At 37.8% G+C, this 19,948-nt stretch overlaps 1 protein-coding gene across 5 annotated transcripts in view; it reads right to left on the reverse strand.

The window, feature by feature from the left end:
- Positions 1-13,929: 13,929 nt before the first annotated feature.
- Positions 13,930-19,948, reverse strand: part of LOC124613162 (gamma-aminobutyric acid receptor subunit beta) — a 610,426-nt gene continuing 604,407 nt past the window's right edge. For 4 of the 5 annotated variants that reach the window (XM_047141789.1, XM_047141792.1, XM_047141788.1 and 1 more), the window contains exon 9: positions 13,930-18,150. In XM_047141789.1, the coding sequence (XP_046997745.1) occupies positions 17,860-18,150 (291 nt within the window). In that variant the 3' untranslated portion in view covers positions 13,930-17,859. The remainder of the gene's footprint in view (positions 18,151-19,948) is intronic. The other variant, XM_047141793.1, reaches the window with a different exon arrangement.

A 19,948-nucleotide genomic window follows, 5' to 3' on the forward strand; every position in this document is an offset into this window, starting at 1 on the left:
GTGGTGTTATCAAGAACATGGCTGGAAGTGGCACATTGGGATAAGAGATGCACTGCTATCCTATATAACTAGCTGTCATTTTGTTGCAGGATCATTCATAGCCTAGCAGTAGTAACAGGACATCTGGGCTACACAGGGTGAGGGCATGACACGGAGTTGCCAGTGGCAATTAGGAGATTGGATCTTCGGCACCATACGTTCCTCCTGCACTAAGTCCACCCTACAGACTTGGTGCTGCCATGATATGACAGGTGATACCTTGCCCACTGTGTCAGTGAGCCTGACTCCTGCCAATGGTGGCAGCAGGTTGAGTCACAGGAACAGCAGGTGCCTTCCACCACTGCCAAAGCAGGCTCCACTGCACTTCCTGTCATCACCTACAGGGATGCAACCATCCACCGAGGAGATGGTTACTGCTGCACTGATTCTAGTTGCCCCAAGTGCTGCTGATGTATTTGTTGAGTGACTCATACAACAGGTTTGATTTCCATCTACTGGGCAGTGGCGTCAGCAATCCTGGATGGGTGTGTCACTGCCAGCTGGCTGAGCAATAGTTGTCAACTCACCAGCCAAGAGGCCTCCACCACATACTGAGAGGGCTTGGTTGCTACCCCACAGTAGCATAATGCAAATTTCGAGTAAAATAAAGTGTTTATTTTGGTAACAATGTTTCTCTGGTCCACCAAAAGCCTGCAGCCCTGCCAAAATTCTCCACTGTGTACCATCCTACACCAAAAGCACCCAACTAGCTCCAGTATGAGCTTAACTTGATGCTTTTGAAATTTTTCACAAACTGAACATATTTTACACCTATTTTGATTTAGGAAATAATTAGCAATGTTGAACTTCAGTATGTGTTACTGTGCACTTATTTCAATAAACAGGATCAGCCATTAAAAGTCAGACACCAATGAGTTAACACAGTGAGGCACAGTAATAATGCACATGTATTACCTGTTTTAGCAAATATGACTATTTTTTCTCTTCGGTATTAAGGGGAGTTGGAATGCCCTATCTCGCCAATGTTAAATTTGCTAACTTTGTGTACCTTTTTCTTTGGAACTATTATCTTCAGAACTTTGAAATTCTGGCAGAGGTTTTCAGCATATATTGTGAGCCCACTGAACTAGAACCAATGTTTTCTTTTTGTTGGTATAGTATTTATGAATTTTTTACCATTAAGCCATTTTTTATTGGAAAAAGTATAACATAAACTTCCCTAGTTCAGAGAATAAGCCAGTTCTTGTCATGATTCTAGTTCAGTGGCCTCTTTGAACTGTTTTGCAGCATTTCTGAAAATTTGAATGTTGTTGGTTGAGTGGTTTATGAGATAAAGGTACATGTAACACTAAAAATGTCAAATGCCAGAAAATGCGATTAAAGTAATTTATTATGAAAATTCACAAATACCTTTTATTCTATTATCAAAAGTGTCCAGCAGAGTAATCAGGGTCATCTTCTAGTTCTTCTTCTTCACCTAGAAGCTTTCTTCTCCTTGCTGCCCTTGCTTTTTTTGTATTAAATTCAGCTGCATACTGAGCCTTCCTTACTCGCACGCTGTCCAGAAGCTGAAGACCTCTGATGGTGTTGATACCAGGAGCAATGCCGAGCCTTGCCATGACCTTTAGCCTACCCATATGACCATCATTGAATGAAATAACAGCATCACTGACTCCCCATTTCAATGTTTTTATCCCAACAAATACATTCTTAGGTACACGAGTCCAAATGAGGTTGTTGAACGACTCGTTTTGATTCTGGGTACAACCATGAAGACATTTTCGCAGAAGATCAGGATGCCCCAAGTCTCTATATATTGGTTTAATTACTTCCATAACAGCCAATGGAATATAATTTTTATGGTGATAAGGATCCCCAGTAGCTTGAGATTTTCTATAATTGCACCATGACTGAGGACCATCTGGACAAGCAAAATGTTGAGGATTATCATCAGTTGATGATCGATGTAAATATGTGGCCCATACAGCTTGTCTCATTTCCTGCAAATTATTTGCATTATTTCTTATTGCCATACCATAGTATTGTTGTAATTCATTTATAATTTTATCTGACAGGCGACCTCTAATGGTTTTACCATCTGACAAAATTTTGTCCTTCAGATTCTGTTTCAGTTTCCTTAGACGAGTGCCCATTCGTTTCTGAACATGACCGACACATTCTAGTTTAGTTATTGTCTTATTGACATATGGCATGGATTCTGTAACACTTTTGTATGCCTTGGAGTCCCCATCTCCAAGGAATTTTGTGTAAAATACTCCCCGTTCTTTTTCTGATCTGCTAAACATTTTCACAGCAGCGGCAGCCTCCATGCCTCCACTCGTACCTTCATAATTCTTGCTACATATGTGAGCTGCTTCTATCTTACCAGATGCACAATGGTAACAATGTTTAGTGAGCACTTCATAGTCCAAAACTATACCGCTGTCCACACTAGTAACAGTAGCAACAGCATTTTTGGATGTGTGACCCCTTTTCTGCCAGGTTCCATCAAAAGCAACAGGGATATCTGGGTTTCCTTCATTTATATATTTTGCTTCACTGGCAGCAGCTTTCATTGATAAATCTGCTACAGACTGAACAGCATCTCCTATCACTTCAGTGTAATTGTCAATTTTAGCAGGTGGAGGTGGAAGATTCATTATGGCACAAAATGTTTGAGCAGCAGTATGTCCTTTACCAATTGCTCTCATTGCATACATTAGCCTGATATTACTCTCAAACAAATTGCTACTGCATGTTTTAGAGCTCCAAAAACAGGTCTCATTTTCACAACTGGCACAAACTATAGCAATTTTGCAGGAAAGTCCTATAGATTTTGTTATGTTCATATCAAAAGAACCTCCACAAAGATTACAACACAAACATTTCTTCATAAACTCAGTAAAAACAGGAAAGTCGACTAAAACATATTGTTCATTAGAAGCTTCATCTGTAATTTCACTTGCACAGTTTGATAACTTCTTTTTTGATGCACTGGTGGGCGTGTCTCCTTCACACATCTCAGCTGTACAAACGTCAGAACTTTCACCAGCATCAACAGGTGCTGAAGCAGAATCACTTGAACAAACGTTATTTGTAAATCTATTACCGCGAAACTTTCGCTTTTTAAATAATGATGCACTCCTAGGCATCGTAGAAACTACGCACTCACCACTGAAAGTCAAAACAAGACAGATAACAAACTCCAAATGAGCGACAAACTAAACTCGAGGCTCAAAACAAACACTCACAGATCAAAAACTGAACAATAAACACAGCTAGTCGTAAAAACAATGGTACCTATGGAAGACAGGCGTCTAAAGCTAGCGAAATGAGGGATGCTCAACTACTGGACCTACCGATAGATGGCCCTAGCGCGTGCCGGCCAAACATCATATCATTGAGTGTCCGCCAGAGATCACTGGTGTCCGCCATATCTGAATTTGGCAAAAAGCGAAGTGTCAAAACACGGATGAAAATGTTTTTCGTTCTGCGCCCTCATAAGTCTTTTATATTCTATGTTCTAGATATCTACACATCAACATAATGAAGTGTTTCTAATCTAGCGAGAAAAAACAGTGACTGTTCTGCTGTGAAATTCCTAAATTCGAGTGTGTTTTGGAAGTTTGGCAAGCTGACCTATAAATTGTTTACTATTAATTTTATGAGTGCTTTACTTATTTGCCCGTTTTAAAACACTATTTAAGATTCAATGGAGGTCAACAAATTACCTTGCTTGCCAAAGCTTTTAACTACAGGTATAATTCGGAAAATCAAGTGTGGAAAAGAGTGAAGACGTCCCTTAAAGAGAAGTTGACATCGTTTGCTTAGGGGTATCTTTACTGACAACAGAAATTGCAACTGAACTATTAAAGTATTACTTCCGTATAAACGGAAAAAATTTTTCTTTATCTGTAGTGATGCATTACCGATCTGCTTATATGCTGACACTGTAATTGCAACATGCACTTACGAATTTGGCTCACTCTTTGATCAGAAATTTAAATACCATGATATTATTAACGCCTGTACATGACACGGTGTATTTTAACTGAGTGATAAGGTAGAAGTACTAGTTTTTGAAAGTGCTTCAGTCTTTGATACGAGACAAGAAATACATTTAAATGAGAGAAACACAAAAACCAACGTTAAGGCTCCTCTTAAATGCATGACTTGTATCATTTGGAAGTTAAGTCTATTAATAATATTATATTGGACTGATCCATGATGATGTAGGAAGTGAAGGAACTTGTTGAAAATAACATCGTTCACAGCTGTTAATTTTAAGGTTGGGGTGTCTTAAAACTGTAATTTTCCAGTCTGACACCCAAACAATGACTGGTACCATGGTTTTATTTTAAAATTGAGTTAAAAACATGTCAGTGAGAAAAAATTATTACACTATGAATTACAACCATGGAATCTTATTTCTGTGAATCTTGGTTCCAGTCTTTGACATGGTGTCAATCACTGAAATGACTGGTTGTCAGTATAGGGCCCAAGCAAAAAACAAACCTGAAAGCAAAAGCTGCAGAAGTTGGCACCCCAATGGCTGCTACAATCTGTGAGAGACAAGGGTGACATTATATTTCAAATTTAGTGTAAAAAGTTCCATATTGTCTGAATTTGTCCTTTAATGACAGGACATTCTAGTCCAGTCGATTTTCTTACCTGCAAAAGTACACTAGCCAATACCAGTGGCACAAAGGCAGTGCCAAATTACAAACTATCCAGTAACAACAGAAGTATTGCTGGACAATGTACAGTAAATAATATGTAATAACCTGAGAAATTCAGAATTGGTTTGAAGAAATAGAACAGTATTTGGAAAGAGAGTAACATTTTGAATATAACAAATGACGCAAGTAGAGTTTTCAGTTATTATGAGAGCTTGCTTAATTATTTTTTTTTCCTCTCTCTTCTCCATTCTCAAGGGAAAAATGTGATAACATAAAAGTGCAAGAAAGTTGTGTACAATGTTGGAAATGACAAAAAAAAAAAAATCGCACCATGCTTTTAACAGCATATGCTGCTGTAAAGGTTGCTCCTCCTAAGAACATGATGTTCTCCAATATCTCTCTCTCTCTCTCTCTCTCTCTCTCTCTCTCTCTCTCTCTCTCTCTCTCTCTCTCTCCCCTCCATGTGAAGAGTATTCCTGTAATAACAGCTAATAGCATACCAAGAACACGAGGGTGTCACAGTGGAGATTTGTTTTCTGGTACAGACGTCTGATACAACTATTCCACAGCAAAACTTACTTTCAATAGGTGTGGTAGCAGTGCACTCCCATAGGATAACAGAATATTATGTCCTCCAGGAATCACATTGGGTACACCACTTACAGCATAAACTGTACAGCAACTACAATGTTTTGTGAGCAAGTAATACCAGTCAGTATCTTTAATTTTAACATAACTCTTGACTCCCATAATTACCTGCTTATACATGTGCTTGTACTACAGGTTATTGGTAAAGCAAATACTTATTGAATAGGTCTTACACATTTAATACTTAGCAGAAATTCTTTTATTACTGTATCACCTCTATGGTGAATTAAGAGGTACTGACTGGTTTCTTTCAACATTTAATAGAAGCCTTCTTTTTACCTGCTATTGATAGACAGCCATTCCAAGTTCTGTACAGAACAATCTCTCACATTTTTCATGAGGTTTGTTATTCTGTACACTAAGATTTACTCTTCTAAATTGTAAATATTGCATTCAACATTGTTGGTATTAAAGATAATTCATGAAATAAATTATATTTAAACCAGAAAATTAAAGGTTCCACATGGCACATGAAAAGTACCTTGCTTCACACATGTATGTACAGATTCCAAAATGTCTGTGAATTTGAGTTACGAACTTTTTTAAATTGAAATATGAAGATCACAATACTTTGGGTCAGCAATAACTCAAACGTAAAATACTTTTGTTCCCTATGGGAAACTTTGTTCTTCACGTGACTCGTGCAACTGCTTTCACTCTTAATGGAAAACTAAACGGTTTATGTTAAAGCTAACTAGCAAAAAGTGTAACCATTGTTACATAATTTCTGTGAAGTAAGATTCCTTATTCCTTCCTTTGTCATCATAACTTGATAATTTCAGTTCCATATGGGACATATGAACTAAAAAAATGAAATGCTTTTATTACCAATCAGCAAAAAGTGTAACCGTATAATGAAGGTAAATGTTGATTATTTGCATCCTCTCCCCCCCCAACACAGGAAAATATATAAGAAAATTAGGTTTTGCCTGAATCAGGCCCCCTTATTCTAGAATGGTTCTAAAGTAATAAGAATGCTTACGATCAATTGGAACATTGTGTTCATTCTAAGAAGTATTAAAACAAGAATTAAGAGAGTAACAATTTTATTGCTCTTATGTTGCAGAGTATCCACAAACATTACTGTTTGAAACATAGGGCTACTGCATACTCCATTAGATCACACCCATTCTGTGATTAAACTGCTTTCTTAAAGTGAAAAATTCAAGTTAACATAGTTATTGAGGGAAATATTTTCTCACACTGAAAGCTATCTCTCAAATAAGTCTCAGAACTTTTTTTTTCATTAATTTCACACAAATCACCTGTTTTTAATGCAAGTGCATATTTTGTAACACCTAACATCTTAAAATAAGCTTATATAATAAATAATTATTGTGGTGTCACCGCCAGACACCACACTTGCTAGGTGGTAGCTTTAAATCGGCCGCGGTCCACTAGTACATGTCGGACCCGCATGTCGCCACTGTCAGGGATCGCAGACCGAGCGCCACCACAAGGCAGGTCTCGAGATACGGACTAGCACTCGCCCCAGTTCTACGGACGACGTAGTTAGCGACGCACACTGACGAAGCCTCGCTCATTTGCAGAGCAGATAGTTAGAATAGCCTTCAGCTAAGTCAATGGCTACGACCTAGCAAGGCGCCATTAGTAACATTGCACGTATCTATGGAGTCTCACTTATATCGTCAATAGCGATGTACCAAGGATGGATTAAAGTTAAGTATTCCAGAAGCTACGTACTTTTCTTTATAGCATTCATTACGTATCCTGTTTCAGACCTCACGCCATCCTGCTTTAGCTTAGCACGTGCCTTTCGGCTTCCTCTCATTGTGTCTAGGCTGTCTTGTCTAGACACAACAATTATAATTTTGTTACAATATCTACACAGGATGTAAAGAGTTAATTTTACTTCAATGTGATTCATCGTTTGAAGTTCATCATTATACAACAACAAATCTATGGACAAAATAGTTTTAAAAAATCTGTCAAAATGTCACACCCATCTGCATGAAATGTCCCAATACATAATCTTTTCCAATTTGAGCACTATACATGATTAAACAATATGAGTTTATTTAACTTCTGCCTTATACGTGATTTGTTGTTTAAAATTTTCTCAGCGGGCTTTTTTTTCCATATGTTTTTAAGCATGTGCAGGAGTACAGGGATGCAATCTTACAAACAAGTTGAGTCTGATGTAAATCCTCAATCCCAATTTCATAATGGTAATCATGACCAAGAGCAGGAGCAGGAAATGGGTAATCTACGAATTTAATTTTAACACAATGCAAAATCTTGGCCTGTATATATTTCTGTCGCATATCCCCAGCAATCACAAAGATCTGAAACAGTTTCTGAGTATTCTACAACAGAGTACACGCAGTCACTTGTTTTAAACAGTTTTCCCCAGTTAACAAAATTTACAAATGCATTTTTATTGGCATAGAGATAAATACATTCTAATGCAGATTTAACATTTCTTGCATGGAGCAGCAATGGAACACCAATGATTTTTAAGCTTTTGATATAATTTTCAGTGTCTGAAAATACCAAGGACTAGTGTAGCAGGGGATACAACCCGTCGGCTTTGGACATTGACGTCACAAGTCGCCAATCGAGAAGCGATTCTTCTTAGTGTTGTAGCTCCCTTCAGTGACTGATAAGTGTTTTTTGGCTTTTTTTTAAAAAAAATCTCACGAGATAGAATAAACAGATCCGCTTTATTAAGCAATCAGTAAAAAAATGAAACTGAAACATAACAGCAAAAGCGAAAATGGTAAACTGCTATCTGGCGACTTGTGACGTCATTGTCCAAAGCCGACGGCTTGTATCCCCTGCTACACTAGACCCAAATACCAAGCCAATAAGATTTGTTGTCAAGTCTCAGGGGGCTCTTATACCCTTTACCTAATGGATTTCTAGAGTTCAGAATATCAAAAATCCTATCAATAAAATACAAAAATTCTACTGTTGCTTCACTTCCTTTAAAATTTGGATCACAAACCCTCCTCAAAAACTCTATACTATCTGCCACGCTAGAACTCAAAGTCTGTGCAGCTAATGAAACATTCATTTTTCTATTTACACTACTTATATGTTGTCCTGATAGTTTGTTCGCGAATGTCATACCTTCTTCTTGTTGTACCTTGTTCAATTGCTCAATGAAATGCCATCTAATAATGCCAGTTGGTGACTCAATAGCAGATACTTCTGCTAGAGCATTTCTGGCAAACTTAATCATATGGCACATGTCCAAGATACATTAAACATTGTATTTTTCCACAGGATGAGGAAAGTAGCTTTTTTAAAAATCACCCTTGTAAAAATTTAAAGTACAGCCAAGTGAACGTAAAGTGCTTATATTTACCTTACAGCCATCACATGTAACACACCAAACCCTAATGCTAGAACTATGCAGCCTCTCTAAAGCAGATTTTATCAGTGTGGCCTGATTATTTGCCTGTACACCGTTGATAAAGAAATATGCAATCAGGCATTTAAATTTGCCTTTAATAGAGACAAGCATGAAAACCAGAGCCTCAGATGGCTCTACTACTTCTTTTACTGAGGCACTTCCCCATCAAAGTCTAAAAAACCTGTGCTTAGTTCCTTGGTCCCAAACTACTTGCTTCCTAATTGCCACACTGTCTACAATTAGACATGAATCGCTGAACTGGTCCCTTACAATGTACTTGAAAACATCTTTTAAGACGCCAGGTTCACAGTCTACACTTGCCACCCATTTTGAAATCAATGGGGCAGAGGCATTAATTTTTTCAGGTATTCATATGCTGCTGGTGAATAAAAGTACACAGTCATCGCAAACATTTTCACATTTGTTGTGTATCTATTACCCTTTGATGAGAGAGAGTTGTTCACTAAATTGCACACTAATTCCACTTGTGTTCCTTTCTGATGATTGAGGAAGTTATGTAACTTCTCAGGAAGATGCCCCTTCTCCTTCAATGAACTTATCATGTCATCCACGGAAAACACTTTTTTCTTCGAATTTTTTCACGAACACACTTCAGTTTACGTTTTAATTCGTGCACAATGTCTGAGGAAAAGAAATGCAGGTTTCGGTCGCCTTGTCTTCCATTTATACTTTCGACTGTATACCACAATCAATTACTGAAGAACCAACTGCACTCTAAATAAGGAAATAATTTCGTTATATACGATTGAAATAACTCAAGGTTTGATGAAAAAATATTATAAGAAAACGTTGGGGGTGTGAAAACATCCTTATACTAACGTTTTCGACACAATTCGCAGCTTCTGCATTGGATAAGTGGGACATGCTTTCCACGGAAGAATTCTCATTGACAACATTCTCCACGCAATCAGCAGCGTCTGCAATGGGCAAATCTAGCACGGATTCCATGACAGAACGCTAAAAACAAAAATATGGACCTGTATTACAACATTGCTTAGACCTATGTAGCGTACGAAATAAATTTACAAAAGTAAAAAGCGCACACACAGCAAGGAAAGTAATTAGCTACCTCAAATGGAGAATAATCGTTTTCACTCAAAATCCTAACAACATGTCGTCGTGACTGTTTATTTGGTGCATCAAATGTGTCGGAAAGTCAAAAACTATGGCACTGCTTCTGGTTTGAAACGTTTCTCCCACGTTCCAGGGCTCACTACGTAATCATCTTGTCGGAAACGGTTTCCGCAAAGAAAACTGCAAGACGTAGGATTAAAATCTTTCCGCTTCACTGAAGTAATCCATGTCTTTAGTAGCTCTGGGTGCTTTAGAGGAAACCTGTTCAAAAACATCGAATTAGCAAACGCACTAAGTCTGTATTTTTATCGTATTGTATCGGTAGTCGTATTACCTGTGAAATGGTAAGTCACTCTCCTTACTCCATCGCTTCGTACAATTGAAATCGGAACAAGAAATCACCATTTCGATAGTCCGTAATTCCTTATACACCGTACAGACCGAGAGTAACTTCTTGCCAAATTCGAATATGGCGGGCAATACAGACGACTGTAATCAGCTGGTAGAGCCATCTATCGGTAGGTCCGGTAGTTGAGCATCCCTCATTTTGCTAGCTTTAGACGCCTGTCCTATGGAAGGATCAAAGATTCTACAACTGAAGAGTGAAATCCACAGCCTTCTATATGTAATGTTTTCGGAAATGCGAAGATTTAAATGTGTACAAATCACAAGATGGGTAACTTTGCTGGGCGCACATGTAATTTTGAAAAATTAAATAAAAATACTTCCAATTGGAATTTCTTAACAAATTTTGCACCATTTTAAGCAGAAAATTTCAAATTAAGTTATAAGGTTAAAAACTGAAAATGTGAATTTTTTCCATTTTCCGGCATTCCAACTCCCCTTAAGCTAAACTTTCATGAAGTAGCATTTCTGTTTTTTACCTGCTAGTTGTGTCCTTGTAGCACAGTGAAGATTATGTTTACTTTTTTTTTTTGATAAACCTGGTCTGTCCCAATGGTTCAAAGAAATATGCACATTGTTTAGAGAGAGGTAAGTTAGCCTGAACTGAGCAGGACCAGTCTGCTTGCATGTTTGCGACCCTGACAATAGTATCTCATCTCTGTGTGTAGACGCTGGAGGATGCTAAGTTCACCCAACCTGGATATGATGTGACGTCATTATGACGTAATACGCTTTAGTCGATTAACACACATATCGACGAACGTTCGAGATTCTAAACTGTCGTCAGCTAGTTGTTTGTTTTGACACGTGCGATTCTGAAAACAGCTCAGTGTGGCAGCGTATATGTATTTCGTATTTCTCCAAAATAAAAGTAAAAGAGCTGGATATTAATAGAAATATTCCCGACCGTGGCCTTGAAAACACCACGGACAACACCTTTCGTAAAAAAGTGAAGTCTTCTTATGTCCCGACCAGAATAGATTGTGTGATTGTTGTACTGAATGCTTACGCCGAAAATAATATTTATTTATCATCAACATTTTAGTATGGTTTCATACAATTGGTCTTGTCAGTACATATTAGATTGTAGCAGCATACTCTTGCTGACTTTTTTTTTCTTAATTTATATAGCTGAAAGAGAACTTGTGCAAGTTCGTTAGCTAAGTAATTTATATGTCCATCCCAAGATAGTCTTTTATCAACCATAACTCCAAGTAATTTTACACTCGGACCGCAGAGACGGGTACCTTAGTGTCCAGTAATGACTGGTGTGTAGAATGATTGAATTTCGAACTTAAAAAGAAAAATATGAGGCATTGTTGAAGGAAAATCGTCGACCGGAGATGAAATAGGAGGGGAAGTGGATTTCTCATTGTAATCTTAACCAAAGGTCAGTGTCTAGTACTTATTGACGTATGAAATGATTGAATGCACTGTCAAAGCATTCCATGGTGGTATGATAAACCAAACGTACTGTATATTATGTCATGTATACAACCACAATAGTTTTAGCATGTACCTGGCCATGTCAATGTGGTTTATGTCAGCAGTATAATTTGCTAAGACAAGATTATGCAAAATACGAATTGCATCACAACATGAGCGGATACCTTAAACTATGCAAAAGTCTCGTTACTTTTGCTGGATGCAGCTTGCAGAAGATGGCACCAGTAGAGGTCTCTTACTCGGAGAACCAATGTGTTTGGTCATCATATACTCAGTTCAGCTTTGGAGTCTACTGTTCACAAGCGAATGGCGCAGAGCACAGCGCTACCCTGTCACAACCTCTCGAAAGTTCACAAAAGTCGAATAGTCGATATACGGTTTCTATCGTTTTCGATGTAGCGTGTATACGTCATAATGACGTCACATTGTATCCCAGTCCGGTGAACTTAGCATCCTCCGTAGACGCTGGTTTATTGACCCGTTGTGGCTTCATGTTAAGCAAATGATAAAAATACCAAATGGCGAATGTCATACACACATTTCCTCTCCATTATAGGCTAAGATAATGATGCATCACCAAAATGTCCTTAGGTGTAGTAATATTGACAGAATGTGTCATAATACACAGGATGTCTCAAAAGGAAGTTTATATTTGAAGAGCTCTCTCCACATGCACAAAAGATCTGAGTAGAGTGGGTGTACATTCATTGCTTGCTTAGCCTTTAGGAATGCAATGAATATGGAGTGCTTCTTGGGAGCAAATCATGCATTGTGTGTGAGAATTTTACAAAAACAGTGATTTGGTGACCGTGGCATGGGGGAAATTTTGCAGTGATCATAAATTGCATAATGTAAATGATGCTCCAAATGTTCCCCTTATCCAGAAATGGATCAAAATGTTTGAAGAGACTGGTTCAACAACGGCCAAACCAAAATCTGGGCAGCCAAGGTCATCAAGAATGGAAAAATCCATGAAGAGTGTAAATCGGTCTGTTGATGACGATTCTAACCTCTTCATTCATAAGCATGCAAGTTCTTTAAATGTGCATAGATAATCAGTGGACTGAATTCTGCAAAAAGGCCTTAAACTGTGCCCCTACAAAATCCAGTTGGTGCAAGAAGCCTTAGGATGCCAATGTATTCTCCACCATGTTAATCATGAGACTGAGTGCCCTACATTTAACAACATCTTGTTTTCTGACGAGGCTCATTTTCACCTGAATAATCACATCAATAAGCAAAACTGCCGCTACTGGAGTGCAACTAATACTAAACAGAAGCTTGAGAAACCCCGTCACTCATCAAAAGTTACTGTATGGGCTGCAATGTCGGCTGGAGGAATAATTGGCCTATAATTTTTGAGGACAAGAGTGGTCATGCAATTACAGTGAATTTTGAAAATTATGTGACAATGTTAAATGACTGTTTGGTTCTTGAATTGCGAAACTTCCATTATTATATAAAAAGAACATGGTTTCAGTAAGACAAAGCCAAAGTACATATGTCCAATGCATCTACACTGAGAGTTTGAGAAATTTTCCCTGGCAGATTGGTCTCCAGCAGGGGTGACATAAAGTTGATCTCAATAATCTGACTTCTTTGGAGCAATTAAAAAAAATATCCATAGCAGCCATTCCAGAGTCTCGATGCTGGCCACCATGCAAAATTTTGTTCATTGAATAAATGAGAGATATAGAAGTGCTGGATTGCATTTAAATGATATTATTTTTAAGAAGTAAATTCCTAAACTGTATATTCAATAATAAATGAAGATTTTGTTGATAGACTTCAGTCGCTATTTTATTTTAACACATCATATATAAACTTTCTTTTGAGGCCTCCTATACAACAAAATTATGAGACAGTGTGCAGAAAGGTATATAATATCACCTGAAATATAGTGTACCATCAAGGAGAGATGGTTTTCATCATGTTATGTATGTCTTCTTCTGCTACCATGACTGAAATTTTTTATTGGTTACAGCCAGTTTTGGCAATCCTTTACATTGGGAGTGATGATGTATCACGTAATTATTTCTGAACCTGAGGAAAATACTCTTGCACAAATTATAATTAAACACTGTAACCATAACATAAAGTTACTACACTTCTGTTCTTATTTATTATAGTGCATGTTTAATTTGCATTAGGGATGCAGCAAGTCTAACATACTCTTTTCACCAGTTAAAGTTGTACAGTGGTCATGTTTTCACATTTTAGTGAAAAAATAGTGGGAAAAATATGATTCTGGAAGTGAAGAAAGTAAGCAGCAAAAACTGTGTTCTCATTGTTAGCTTTTATTGAAATAAAAATGACGAACAAATATTCATATGAAGTTTTCTACACATCATGATCATCTCCTCTTGTTTCTTTAGAATATTCAGTTAGTGAGCAATCTACATGCTCAAATTGAATTCGCACAAAATATACTGCACTTATTCAAAACAGTTTTACTTTACATATTTTTCTGCACTTTTTTATAAACACAACACTTGTTTCTTAATTAATCTCCACATACAAGCACTGATATCTACAGGAAATTAGTTCTAAAAGCTTTCTCAGTGTATAACAATATTCTCTCCTGTGTAAACATAGGAGGTTCCATTTGTAAGTCCTTTAGAATTAACGTGTAGCCTATATGCTGCAGATATTGACATGAACCTTCTTATGTTTTGATGGGTCTTTACTGGAATAAGAATTTTCTAATGAGGAACAATAGTATAAAGTGCTCCAAAAGCAGGAGTGCTAGATCTTTGGTATGTGGCTAGGTGATTTAATGATCTTTTTTGAACCAAAGGTGTTTGTATCTCCATACACATACAAGCTATAAATAATTGGCCTTGATGCCAGTGTATTGCTTATAGCAGCACTTTTCATGTTTGTCTACAGTTAAGAGAGAACAGTGTTTATAATAATTAATTTTTATTTTTGGAATGATTGAGCAATATAACTGTGGCCTTTGACCATTGAATTAATCTTCATACACACATAAACATTTTAAAATGAATACTCTTTTTTTATGTACAGTCTGTGTCACTAGCACGCATCACAGAAGGTTTGCTACAGGTGCCACGAGTGAAATTTTCTTAAAAGAAAAGTTCATTAATTACTGAGTGTCACAAATTGATGTTGAATATAACTTTACTTTAACATAATAAATCATAAATGATGAAGACCTGTAAAATTAGTAAATGTCAACTTGTAGAAAATCTTCAAAGATCAGACCAGCCTCACTTTTTGTCCTGTTGTTGCCTAGAACATCCTACAGCATTATGTCCTAACTGTACTTATTCTGTACTTTTTTCTTTGAGGTGAGCATTTGTTTAACAAAATAAAACTGAAAAAATAATGTTATGAAACATATTTTATGTGCATTTTCCGATACATTAGTGTGAAACATATTTGTTTTATTACTAAAAAGTGTTGCTGTTAAACAGAAGTGTAAATTTTAAAATTAATTTAAAAAATGTTGACCCAGATATTTTATTGGTAATAAGTGAGATGAAGTTCCAAAAATATGTCAGGTGCTAATCCTTTTTATATATGTTATAAATATAATTGATTTGAAACTAAAACTATGCAATTGGTCAGCACATACTTTGTTGTAAATTTTAGTGATTGCTGTCCATTGACTCATTGTCTATGTAAACTAAATATTCATGAGGGCATTTGAGTGTAACAATGAATATTGCTTTTCATTCTTCCATTAACAGTCACTCATTGTCTAAGACTTCCTTTTCTAATGGCAATGTGAGTTAATATTAAGAGAAAGAAATAAGCCAAAAAGTGCATTTTTTTTCAATTTTGACCATTGCCACATTTTATACTTGGAGTTTTGCACCCATTTATCAAATTGACAAATCATATTTATGTTTTAAAATTATTACTGTAATATTTTATTAACTGAATTATTTAAAACTGGTATTTGTTTCTCATTTATATTTTGTGTGTTATAAAATGGCAGTTATGTGTTGTGAGGATATTATATCCTAAGATTAAAGTGCACAAACCTTTCACTTTACATCATGGCATCAATTAATAAATATTTGTGCTTTCAGTAGAATGCATAAAATGAAATTAATTTGCAGAACTGTACATAAGTGCTAACGATTGTGTTTAAGTAAGGCTGTTATTAGTGTAGCATTGAAAATGCTGTTTGATGAAAAATTGCAATTTAATTTTAATAACCATTTCGTTCAGTAAAGCAATGTTAAAACCACCACGTATGTCCGAACTTCTCAGATTATTTGCAATAATTGAATGAAAATTTTATGAAAAATCCATTCACTCACTCAAACTATGTGTTCATGTTTTAAATATATATCTGTGCCAGTTTCTTCAGTTTTGAATGAGACTTGAGAACTATCATTTAATGAATTTTCGCATTCCTTACAGACTAAAATATATATTAGTGTACTTTTTACATCTGATCAGATTATTTTTAATCTCCTTTTTGTATAAAAGTATTTTTACTCAGTGATCTGGGTCAGGTAATAGGGAAAAGCTACTTATCTCAAGGTCTAGTGGGCCCAGGAATTAAACTGTTTGTGTTTGCAATTAGTTAACATGAAATAAATTCATTTTCAACATTTACATACAAATATTAACCAATAAAAATAATATGATAGACAGGCAAGAGTGATTAAATGACGAATCAGTGATGGTAATTTGGCAAAGAGAGCTTCCTCTTCATTACTTTATGTGCATTTGCACTGGCTTATATGTATATTTACAGGTGGTGTGTGCTTTCTGTTTTCATTGTGATGAATCAGTACGATGTGTATGGAAGTACGGACTGTCCACAGTGTAGGACCATTAGCACTAAACACTTGCTAAAATTTCACTGACTGACAGCAATGACCTACTCCAGTTTACAAACATTTCTTTAAAAAGCCTAAATATCAAGAATAAATACTATGAATATCCTCAAGTACCAGTTATTATGTCCCAACAATTAAGAGAAGTGGTCTGCAGGTCTTTAATCAACTAATTGAAGAAGAATGTTACACTTATCTGATGTAAACACTTCTTCACGTCTTTGGAACAATGCCACTACAGCTTTGAACTTCGACACCTCCTGCCTGTCATGCATATTAAAACACTCACTTTAAAATTTTTACCAACAAATTTAACACATTTGATTGTAACATATCAACAGGTTTATAATACTTAATTTATCATTACATAGTAACAGAAATATATATCAGAACCAGTCTGATTATTTTAGTGTGCCACAGAGAAAACAACATTCAGTGATAACGCTTTACAATTTCGAAAGCACAGTGTCAAGCAGTCGAACACAGATGTCTCGCGTGCGAGTGGAAGGGCTGATGTGGAACACGATAACAATTCTCATAGAAAAAGGAGAAGGTTGGGTCGGGAAGGCTACGGGAGCTCTTCTCTTACGATACACTTGTATTAACTCATTTTAAAAAATTAATGAATCCTGTGTTCAGTTTATCATCTGGATTACAACTACCATTTTACTACATCAGATTTTAGAATGGCGAACTTCACACACGAGGTTCAGTTTTCAATACAAAGTATCTCCTGCTGCTCATTACATCCCTTTCTCGCTTCCAGGCATCCGTAAGTAACTAGAAGAATACATCAACATTTCTTTACTGATTTAAAGAGTTCGTTAGAATATTTGTATTCACTCTACATTACAGAAGTACTAATGTTCTTTCCACATTCCTATCACCACACTTTGTCATTCACAACCACGAATACTGACGTGTCCACACATTCTTAGCACCGCTATCGCAGTTACATACCTACAGTACGTGTGAATATATCATTTCTTTATCATCATCATTATTATTATAATAATAATATTATTATTATTTAGAATAACAGCACATGTGGCTACAGTACAGTGTCGAGAAGATGTAACAGGCTGTGCGTGAACTGATAGGCTGTGGGAGTGCTGGCGTACGTGTAGTGTACGGCGGAAATCATACACACGGTTGCACAGAAGAGTCCGTAATTCGATCCTTATCCCACTCCTGAGTAAACAAAAAAAAAATTTTTTTTAGTCGCCACTTGCCATTTCTCGCTATTGTACGCAGCACGCTCGACGGAGCGAAATACACGCCCCTCTCGTTCGTAGAAACTTTACAATCAGTGAGGAATGTAAAAAAAGAAATAGAAACAGAAAGGTGTGATGATGAGGAGAGGGAAAACAGGCAAAGAAATGGTGGACGCTCAGTCCTCCTCGAGCAGCACGAGGTCGTCCGCGACGACGTCGCTGATGTGCAGGTAGATGATCCAGTACATGAGGTTGAAGCACACGAAGCAGACGGGAAAAACGATGCGCGAGTACTTGTCGATGTCGCTGGGCGTGATGCCGTACAGCTTGTTGATATCCTTGGTGGGGTGGATGAGGTGCTGCGGCGCCGGACCGCCCGCTTCTTCGTCGGCGCGCCCGTTCACCGTGTTCTCCAGAGTGCCGCCCTTCGAGTGGGCCTTCGGATCGTGAACCTTGAAACGCACCTCCTGGAACAGAGGCACGGCGCCGACCACTTACAAGGGACACGTACAGGCGCTCCCTTCACACACCTACACCTCACCTCATTCCGTTAGGAGCCATGTAGCTTGCAAACAAAGAAGTTAGCGAGAGATCGCATAGTTGACATGCAGAACACAACATTCGTAAAGTTTGTTTTATTTTATTTTGTTTCTATATGCATTTTATTCTCTGTCATTCAAATGTAGAACAGGCGGATCGAGTTCTGACCCATTGTACACAACTGCCCATTAAAATTGCTACACCAAGAAGAAACGCAGATGACAAACGGGTATTCATTGGACAAATATATTATACTAGAACTGACATGTGATTACATTTTCATGCAATTTGGATGCATAGATCCTGAGGAATCAGTACCCAGAACAACCACCTCTGGCCGTAATAACGGCCTTGATACACCTGGGCATAGAGTCAAACAGAGCTTGGATGGTGTGTACAGGCATGGGCCATGCAGCTTCAACACAATACCACAGTTCATCAAGAGTAGTGAATGGCGTATTGTGACGAGCCAGTTGCTCGGCTACCATTGACCAGACGTTTTCAGTTGGTGACAGATCTGGAGAATGTGCTGGCCAGGGCAGCAATCGAACATTTTCTGTACCCAGAAAGGCCTGTACAGGACCTGCAACATGCGGTCGTGCATTATCCTGCTGAAATGTAGGTTTTCGCAGAGATCGAATGAAGGGTAGAGCCATGGGTCGTAACACATCGGAAATGTAACGTCCACTGTTCAAAGTGCCGTCAATGCGAACAAGAGGTGGCCGAAACGTGTAACCACGCCGGGTGATACGCCAGTATGGCGATGACGAATACACGTTTCCAATGTGCGTTCACCGCGATGTCGCCAAACACGGATGCGATCATCATGATGCTGTAAACAGAACCTGGATTCATCCGAAAAAATGACGTTTTGTCATTCGTGCACCCAAGTTCGTCGTTGAGTACACCATCGCAGGCTCTCCTGACTGTGATGCAGCGTCAAGGGTAACCGTAGCCATGGTCTGCGAGCTGATAGTCCATGCTGCTGCAAACGTCGTCGAACTGTTCGTGTAAATGATTGTTGTCTTGCAAACGTCCCCATCTGTTGACTCAGGGATCGAGACGTGGCTGCACGATCCGTTACAGCCATGCCGATAAGATGCCTGTGATCTCGACTGCTAGTGATACGAGGCCGTTGGGATCCAGCTCGGCGTTCTGTATTATCCTCCTGAACCCACCGATTCCATATTCTGCTAACAGTCACTGGATCTCGACCAACGCGAGCAGCAATGTCGCGATACGATAAACCGCAATCGCAGTAGGCTACAATCCGACCTTTATCAAAGTCGCAAACGTGGTGGTACGCATTTCTCGTCCTTACACGAGGCATCACAACAACGTTTTACCAGGCAACGCCGGTCAACTGCTGTTTGTGTATGAGAAATCGGTTTGAAACTTTCTCATGTCAGCACGTTGTATGTGTCGCCACCGGCGCCAACCTTGTGTGAATGCTCTGAAAAGATCTTCGTGGTATAGCAATTTTAATGGCCAGTATTGTAGAATATTGTTCTTTGTTGCCAAATACAGGCGAGCTGGTAGTGAAGCAGATGGAGTCTCAGTTGGGATTATTTGATAGGAGATTTCCTGTGCTAATATTTGCTTTGCATTTACAGCTACGAGAGAGTGAAGTAAATCAGATCAGCATTTAAGTAGGCTTCAAACATCTTTTAAAAGAAGTTTCCCTCATTTGACTGTTAATTGTTCATTTATCTCACACAACCATGA

Source organism: Schistocerca americana, chromosome 4, assembly GCF_021461395.2.
Source record: "Schistocerca americana isolate TAMUIC-IGC-003095 chromosome 4, iqSchAmer2.1, whole genome shotgun sequence".
In the NCBI taxonomy this organism is placed as follows: Eukaryota; Metazoa; Arthropoda; class Insecta; order Orthoptera; family Acrididae; genus Schistocerca; species Schistocerca americana.